General features: G+C 44.9%; 1 protein-coding gene across 2 annotated transcripts in view; it reads right to left on the reverse strand.

Annotated features, from left to right (window-relative positions):
- Positions 1–3,985: 3,985 nt before the first annotated feature.
- Positions 3,986–9,429, reverse strand: part of LOC146009219 (protein FRA10AC1) — a 64,544-nt gene continuing 59,100 nt past the window's right edge. For both annotated transcript variants that reach the window (XM_083149369.1, XM_083149367.1), the window contains 3 exons: positions 6,310–6,348; positions 4,581–4,665; positions 3,986–4,070 (listed from right to left, as the gene is read on the reverse strand). In XM_083149369.1, the coding sequence (XP_083005495.1) occupies positions 4,028–4,070; positions 4,581–4,665; positions 6,310–6,348 (167 nt within the window). In that variant the 3' untranslated portion in view covers positions 3,986–4,027. The remainder of the gene's footprint in view (positions 4,071–4,580; positions 4,666–6,309; positions 6,349–9,429) is intronic.

Below are 9,429 nucleotides of genomic sequence, written 5' to 3' on the forward strand. Positions count from 1 at the left end.
GTAGTCATGAAATCTCCGGTTGGCCCATCTCTTAACCAGACTGTTGAAATCCATTCCTCTGTAAGAAAAGCATGGCGCCTTGAAAGTCCTCATTCAGATGCCGGTGCAAAGTGACTGAAGTACGCAAGTTGCGCTGATGTTTTCGTACTGAGTATGCATCTGGGCCACACTGCGCACATGCAATTAGTTGCAAAGTGAGTGACAGGTACACAGCAGTTTGGGGTGTAACAGGGAGTGGTTGGCCAAACACACGCATGTCACAAGAGCCGCCTGCATGGAAGAAGCACTCATGAGTCTTGTGAAATGGTAAAAAATTTCCTTTATTTAGAGAAAAAAGGATTTTATATATATATATTGTACTTTCATGTATTCTTTAAGCAAACACCGGCTTGTTATTGCAAGAATGTTTTGCTAAATACAGCTTTTTTGCTGGTGTGCCGGTCCCTATTCCTTCTATCTATCTAGAGCAAAAAGGAAAATTAGATCCAATCCAGGTTTCCTAACTGATGTGATCAGGGTTGGGTTTATTAACAGCACCTGTGCTATCCTGATATAAGGGCTACCAGGGAAGAGGGTCATTTCTCTTGATGGTGGAATAGCTGCCAAAGTGATAGGCCGGGGGGGGGGGGGGGGGGGGTGTATTATGGTGGGGAAAATTGGAGCTTTCTGAAGTATTTGTACTATAGTGGGAAACCTGGACTGCATCTAAATTTTCCTATTGCTGCTGCGGTTCTTAAACCTGGTCTGGATTTTCATTACATTATCCTCATGTGGAAATATGCTATATCTGCCATATATATATATAGATAGATAGGTATTATAATTATATCCCAAGCTCGTCAGTACTGAATTTACTGTTCCAACACATAATGAAAACGGAGCAAGGGTTAGCGGAGACGAAGTTTATATAGCCTAAAATAGTTATCTCACCAAGTGCTGGCTTACACCCTCAGTAACCCCATGGTAAGAACTGTCCCCCAAATGAAGCACAAAGAGTTGCATGGGACTGTAACTTTAAATCTATCCCACAATATATGTAAGCCAGTACAGGATAATACAGTACAAGGCACACAACATTCTTCTCGGCCCCATTTGCAGCGCAGGCCATGTAAAATCTCCACCATGAACCACATTATATAAATATTTGGAGTGTGCTGCAGCATATTTTCTGGAGCTGTAATACATGTCAGTTCCCAGGTCTCCGTGATGCACCTGGAGGAGGATGGCTGATGGAAGCCGAGCCAGACAAGTTGCATAAACATAAGCTGCTTGTTGTATATTGGATTTGGCGTTTAACGGAGCTTTCGAGATGTAAAAGAATTAACCTCAAGCTCTCCTTAGAGAATCCCACTATTTCCAACATATTCCTGCCTGCTGAAAACCGTACTAAAAACTCTTGTAAGGGATTCACTAGACCAAAACTAGGACAGAAATAAGTCCATAACTCTGCTAACAAAAACACAGTAAATCCAGGAAGCGTTAAGAAGTTACATGAAAACAAAATAAAGAAACTGCGTCTTACCACCCCAGCAACCAGATTACCTACCAGAAGGCATAGAGTAAATATAGAACTCCCACATAAATGGATATCATGTAACAGAGTATTTAAACTGTTTTTAAAGGAAACCCACTAACTGTAATGTGTGCAAAAATCTTATTTGTCCTGGAAAGTTCCATAAAAAAAAAAAAAAACCCGAATGAAATCTTCAGATGCATCTAGGGTCCCTATGATTAAATTAATTTAGCTTAAAAAAGCTGCTATGGGTATGAGATCAATGGATATGTCGAGAATACAGCACTGGGTATCCGGACGCTGGACCGAACGGATTCATGTTATGGCCGACTAACCTTAGTCAACACCGTTGAGTTAGGCGGCGGCGGTAACACTAGTTAGATGCCATCCGGTGATCGGCAGGACCATAGTCGACAGGAGTTTTTCGTGATTTTTTTGATGCAAGTCCACTTGGATCATACATTACAATCCAAGTTGACATAGAGGGGTCGATCCTATTCCGTACGGATGATTTGTGAGTGCGAATCATCACGGCCCTTGGTGCTCTTTACGGCAGGCTGAATTAGCTTAAAAGCTAATTTTAAGCGAATTCGGCCCAGCAAAGGGTGCGAGATCGGCTTAATTTTGGGTGCCGTTTCCAGCATTTAAATGATAACGGTACTCGAATGGCACCTCGCAGCTAATAGGATCGTGCCCAGAGTTAGGATAGTGTGACAAGCATAGCGAGCCAATTGGCCCACTACCAATTGACACCCTTGTACCGTCTACTGGCATATATATATATTTATTTATAGCTGGTTTTATGAAGTGCAAAGTAGGCAATTCTATTTGTTGGCAGAGATAGCATTTGCTACATCTCTTAATTAAAGTCACTGAGCTTCTCTGTATGGATTGATGGGGTCAGCTGATTGTATGGACCACCTAATCTTGATGGTGTCAGCAAGGTTTTAGAATGGAATTTGGGCTGAGTTCTGGGGTGAGGTATTCTAGGTCAATATTAATCATGTCAACTTGGTCAAGCCACAACAGCAGCAGCATCTTTACAGTTGACTTCTGGTTCCTGGCAGTCATGTGGGGACTGGTGGAGTCATCTGATAGCATTCAGGTAAATACAGTCCCCTATCCCTACCCAGTCTGCCGGGTGCCTAACCATTACCCACCATCCCCATAGCCTTACCCTAACCATGCCCAAAGCCCAGCCCTAACCCTCTGCTTCTGGTGACTAACCCTCTCGTCCAGCCAACATTGTGAACATGTGGACTGATGACTTTTTAACATCATAACTGTCAACATCGTGGTGTCGCCATTATGACTTCCGACCTCATGACTGCAGTTCTGTCCCTTTCAGGAAGGAAGCAGCTAATTTGGGCACAGACAATAGGATAACACGTTAGCATCACATTATCTGTATCCAGGTGAACTGGACACATGAAGGTTATTCTGATTGACACGCTCGGATACAACTTTGCTCGGGGCATTAACTATGCGTGCATACACACTGTCAAAGCAAAATCCACTCTCAGTTTTTGAATGATCACCTAACTGTGAGTGCAGAGTTCTATCACTTCAGTATTTGTACCACTAGCCACAAGAGATGGCATAGGGAAGCCCAGCAATTAGCTATGGAGGAAATGTGACGGATCTCTGTACTTCTTTTATGATAACTTTTTAAAAGAAAACATCTGTGATACATCAAAGACTGCATATGAACACACAAAGGAGGAAAAAATGAATATAGGTCTTCAGTTGGCCATAGTGCGATTTGGGCACATTTCACCAGATTCCGACACATCGAGCTGATGTGCCTAACCTCCAATTACAATCTTATGCGCTTCAGATCGGAGATCGCACAGGCTGCAGGTAATATTTCTCGGATCCTGCGGACATTGTGGGGTATTCAATCTCCTGCCGCTATTCTTGACGGGGGAAATAGCGGTGGGGCCCTATTCAATGCCATCTTCCCCGACAGCATTTAACATGGATCTCGGCAGAACGGACCCAACTTTAGAAGCAGTCGGGCACGTTCTGGCCAGGAACGGCCGTGGATTGTCGGGATTTCCGGCCACAGCTCGACCATCCATGCCCGTATCTCACGGCCCCCTGTTCAACAATCGGCAGGTGGGACATTGAATCCCGCCTGCCGATTTCAAGTCGAGCCAGCCAAGAATGGGACAGGTTCATAGCAGCCTGACAGTGACCCTGGATTGAATATCCCCATTGTATGTTATACATCATATGTAAAAGGACGCATACGATCTTCTAAAGGGGAATAACCAGCGTTTTTATTAGGGAGCCGCCCCCTGCCCTCTCTCCTCGCAGCCAACGGCCTGGCGCTCAACCTACTAACCCCACCTCCAGCTCACTGCGTCTCTCTGGCATTCCCACTCACCTAAATAGATACCACTGTACAGTACATCACCTATTAGTACTTACTCATACACCAGACACCGGCAGAATATAGAGAGCACAGAATATATAAAAAAATAGAACTTTAATAAGATCGCTGGGACAAATCTACAGAAACATATCTTGAAAGTACTCATCAAATTCTTCTTCCCTGCAATGACAGAACAAATACAATGTAGTAATAATATATACAGACTATAAATGACACAATGGGGCAGATGTATTAAGCCTTAAAAAGAGATGATAAAGGGTGATAAACGTCCAGCCAATCAGCTCCTGTCATGTTATAGGCTGTGTTTGAAAAATGGAAGTTATGAGCTGATCGGCTGGACATTTATCACTCTATCACCCTCATGTTTATGGGCCAGATGTGCTAAGCTTCAAAAGTGATAAAATGGAGAGTGATAAACAACCAGCCAATCAGCTCTTGTCTGACATTTTTCAAGCACAGTCTGTGACATGACAGGTATCAGCTGATTGGTTGGTTGTCCATTTTTATGCTTATTTTATGAGTTTTTTTAATGCAATATAGATTATATGAATTTCTTAGTCTAATTAAGTAATTTTTATTACACTAATAGATTTCCCAATTGTGTGGCGCTCCCTGGGGTATATGCAGAGGGGCTAACCTCCGCATATATTTTATAGTGAGGTAACCGACCTGGTTTTCTCGTCTGTCTCTTGCTGGGGGCCTTTCCAGAAGCTGTCATTGGATGTACTGCCCTCTTCCTGATCATCATCTGTGTCTGCGGAACAAAGCGTGTAAGTACAGCAATCCACATGGGAGGATACACAGAAACCCTGCTTACATTACAGAGGAACCCTAAGCCCAGAAAGGTCAAATGCACTGTACAGTGTTACCCTGACATTACAGCTCTATATAATTGCCTTCCTTCTCCATTGCAGGCAGCTGAAGTCATCCCACACTATGACAATGTCCTAAATTAGTGTTTTAGTAGGGTGCTGTTCCCTGCCCGATTTTTTAAAGGGAAAAATGCGCCCTGGCAATTTTAAAGGGCAAAAAGCACCTTGCTAAAACAGTCTGCTCCTCCGTCACCACCACATTGTGAATAGATGCAGTGCGTATGTGCACTGCATCTATTAACATTAACCAAAGAGCTCAAGGGGAAGCCCAGTACCTCCATAGGTGCCGGTTTTGGCCCTAACAGTGACGTCAGTGGGGCTGCTCCGCTCCCATAATGACAACAGTGGTGGTGCCCTGCCCCCATAATGACCTCAGCGGAAACTGCCGTTATATTAAATACTGTGACATCACCTGGCCTTTTTAGGTGTTAGCCAATCCACAGAGAGCTTTCCTGTAGTGCAAGTTTACACCTTTGGGCAGATGGCGACTTGAATGTACGCTGATAGACAGAGGGTATCCTATGTGGTTTCTTACTGACCATGCTCAGGGGCACTGTATACGCAAGTGCAGGCAATGCAGACTCAGACACATGTCCACTTATTACTGAGCAGTAACTGGACTATACTCAGCAGTAAAAGCTCAGTATGGGTTCTGCAGATTAGACATAAGTGTAGATGAGCCTATTCTGATGTATCTGCTGCACCTAGTATAGGATGGCTCTAGTGCACATGGCTGATATTGACAAAGACCAGTAGCTCAACAAGTATATGGACAGACACCACAAGATGCGTAAAATTCAGAATATATGCATTTAGTTCTGTCTTTGCAATGCAGCCGAAAGAAATGTTTAATATTGTGAAAACACGCAGGTTTTACTGAAACTATTTTCCGCGAGAGGAAGAACTGTGAAGGAGACAATGTAGGCAGGACGAAGGAGTGAGAGAGAGGAGGGCTGGAAGGCTTCAGGGAACATTTCAAGCTGAATACACCGGAAAAAATAATTGGGACTTGGTGATGGAGCGTGTGTCAGAGAAGTGAGGCATTATGGGAGAAATTTTGGAGTTGGAGGCATTATAAGAGTAGAGGTGAAACATAAGAACTCTGTGGTCCCAATATGCAAATTCTTAACCCCCACTGAGGAGAGAAGACTTATGCCATTAATACTCTCATTTATTAACATTTGTTTAGATTGCTAAGATTCGCCAAAGAACCCAAACTTGCACCAATGAGCCTTAGCAAAGGCAAACGTCAGACTGGAGCCGCCAATTATTATTTAAATATAAATATTTATTGTGAAATTAAATGTAAATTAGCATTCCCCCCAACGTATGTCCTCTAGGAGCCATTTATTAACACTATTTATTGAAAAACAAATAAACAAAAAGAGAACCCCCTGTCCTTAGTTTACACGTGAATCTCCGCTTGATCAGAAATTGAAGATGCAAATGACGAACAAATAAACAAATCATTTCCATCCAATAGCCGCTGAGCTTTCTATAAACACAGTATAATATGATGTTTTTACCTCCATCGCTGGAATCTTCGTGTCTGGCTGAAGACGTGTCTGGGAAAAAGGCAAATTACAGCATGTCAGATTATGACAGAGTCTGATAAATGACCTGGGTTTCTTTCAGGGAACAAACGTGAATAGAGCAGCAATGAACGGTTCCCCGAGTTTGCTCGGACACAGTGTTTGCTTTTCTATTTCAGAAATCACATTTTTAATTAGCATGGCATCTGTGCAGTTGCAGACTGCATATTGCACAAGGCACTATGAATGGGAAGGCCTTGATAAATTTCTAGAGTACTGTAGGTCGGTATTGAGAAAGAGTTTGGGACATGGGGCCACCTGGGTTGGTTTGGCCTGGCTGCTTCAGGGCATCATAATGTAACACTCAATTTAGCACTCTTCAGCACCTTGGGGTAGATGGATGATGCAGTGATAAGGGAGGAGAAGTGAGCCAGAGGAGAAGTGGCCCATGGCGACCAATCAGCACTGAAGTAAGGTCTATAATTTGCCTAATATAACATATAGAGCAGCTGATTGGTTGCCATGGCCACTTCTCAGTTATCAATGCTTCATACATCTACCCCCTTTTGTTATTTGTTCATGTATCAATGAAACACTTTTATTGTTACCTGTACAACTCAACCTATGTAAAGGCCCCCAACCATTACTGCGGCTTCTCCAAGGGGTGAAGTCGCAGCCGATCCCCCTTGAGCTGCCCGGGAAGGTCCTGGGAGGCAGCATAGCATGCAATATATCGCAAGTAGATCCCATTCCCCGCTGGTGGGAGGTTGGACTGATCTCTGACTCCTATCCAATGCACACGGGACCACACTTCGGATCTGATGTCAAATACAAATTTTACCCCATTTCTGGGCTCGATCTGTTGGAATCAGGTGATATGTGGCCAAATTGGACTAGCAGATGAGGGCCTTTATACTCCTAACACATAACTGCTGATTCTTACTTAGCTAGCACCTCCTAATACTTTACCTGCTATGTGTGGTGCCTTGGGCGGTTTGGTTGGGCTGGTCTTGGGTGTTCCGTGCCCTGCACTTGAACCTTAGGAATGTTAGGAACCTACGGGTTGAGGTCACCCGGACGCGGTGGTTAGGCCTATACTTCTAGCCAAAATTGTGCAAAGAACCTCAATATTACCCGTCCTCAAACTGCAGACCATATTACAATTATTCTGATTAGTAAAGTTTAGAGAGTGGGCAACTGCATTTATGTCTGTGTAGCACTACAAGTCTCAGCATGGTAGTAGCCCCCTTCCCCTATATAAATCACATTTACGGGGAAAGTCAAAAATAAGATCACAATGACTTCAATGTTATGCTAGTATGCGTGGCAGATGAGAAGTACACAACTTGTACACAGCACACGCTAAGAAATGCTAAAATACGTACATATTGTAAGCTATTGTACAAATAGGTTTTTCAAAACACTGAGCCAAATGACTAACTGTATTATACATGATGGAGCCGGGTATCAGCAAGGTAATGATTAACTCTTACTGATCACTACTAACAACATACGGACGTTGTTGCTCCCACTGCTATACAGCAGAGAGATGAGGCAATCGCCAGCTGGATGTATCTGCTGACGCTGCAGGAGGAGAGCAGCCGGCGGCAGTAACCTGGGCTGCGTGTGTACAAATGAAACACAGAGCACTTAATGGAGCAAGAAGAACATAATCATTGTATTAAAGGGTCAAAAGAGCCAAAACTCACACTGCTCACATACAAAAGAGCATCTTTTAAAACATACACAAAAAAACTTAAATGCAATAAGAGTTCCCATCAACCCCTGGGCGTTCTAACAAGTGTCAGACATGGGGCCCCCACTCTCCGCTTTTTTGTATGCAGACTGAATGTTCTCCATTGAACACTGAGGGGGGTATGCAATGTCATTCGAGCTCCCGCAGCCATCTCCCGACGGGGGAGATGGCTGCGGGGCCCTATTCAATGCTGTCTTCCCCGACAGCATTGACCAGGGGTTTTGCGCAGAACGAGCCCGACATCACAAGCTGTCGGGCCCGTTCTGCCGAGAAAAGCCGGAAATAGGCGAGCTCCCGGCCTGAGCTCGTCTATTTCCGTCATCAACTCGCGGCCACGCCCCCTTCTCGCCGCTCGGAGGCCGGGACATTGAATCCCGACTGCCGAGCTCCAGGCGAGCTGACCGAGAACAGGACAGGGGCACGGCTGTCGCTCTAGCTCGACAGCCGTGCCCCTGACATTGAATACCCCCCTAAGGAGTAAATTTATTACAGCTTATAAAAATGAAAAGAGGTGATGATGTTTCCCAAAGCAACCAAACAGATTCTGTCTATTATTCTCTAAAGGTGCGTACACACGGGGCAATATGATCGCTAGCAATATATTGCTCAGCAATCATATTGCCCCGTGTCCCGTTTTCATCTGCGACCAGAGATGGTCGCAGATGAAAATTTAAACACTGCTGGGTGAAGAGGCAGGGGATGTCGATGGTCGGAGGAGCATGTTCCTCCGACCATTCAGGGGCTGAAAACGGGAGCGCGCACCCGTCGATTTATCGCTGGTGCACACTCCAATCACTGGCAATATGGTCGCTCAGCGACCATATTCCCAGCGATTTTAGCCCCTATCACCCCCGTGTGTACACAGCATAAGATGCAAAAGAGAAATGATAGACAGATTGGTGAATACAAACCGAGCGCCTTTCCCCCTGCCTGGCACGGTCAGCGGGAGGTGGATGGCTTCGCATAGCGCTGCCTTCCTCAAAGCCGCTCTCATCTGTTGGTAATACCAGCAGATGAATGGCTCTCCCGGCGATGATGCGGGAGCGCACATCACCGCTCATCGCCGTACAGACTGGGCGACTTTGAGCTGAAAGCCGCTCAAAACACCAAGTTTGAGCGGCTTTTAGCCTTTAGTCGTACACATCTCAGACTTTTCGGCTGAACAGGTGTTACCGGATGGTAATTGGCCTTGCACAATGTAAGAGATGGGTTCCTTGGGTGTGGAGAAGAGTTGCTACCTATTCGGAGTTGTTGCACATCTTCTCCACCTACCATGGGCTAAATGTAAGTGCTGGTGACAATTAAGACAGCGGTCCTCGTGGCTGGTGGGTTCAGGATATTGCATTGATATGCAGTCA

This window comes from Crinia signifera, chromosome 6 (genome assembly GCF_055691185.1).
Source record: "Crinia signifera chromosome 6, ASM5569118v1, whole genome shotgun sequence".
Taxonomy (NCBI): Eukaryota; Metazoa; Chordata; class Amphibia; order Anura; family Myobatrachidae; genus Crinia; species Crinia signifera.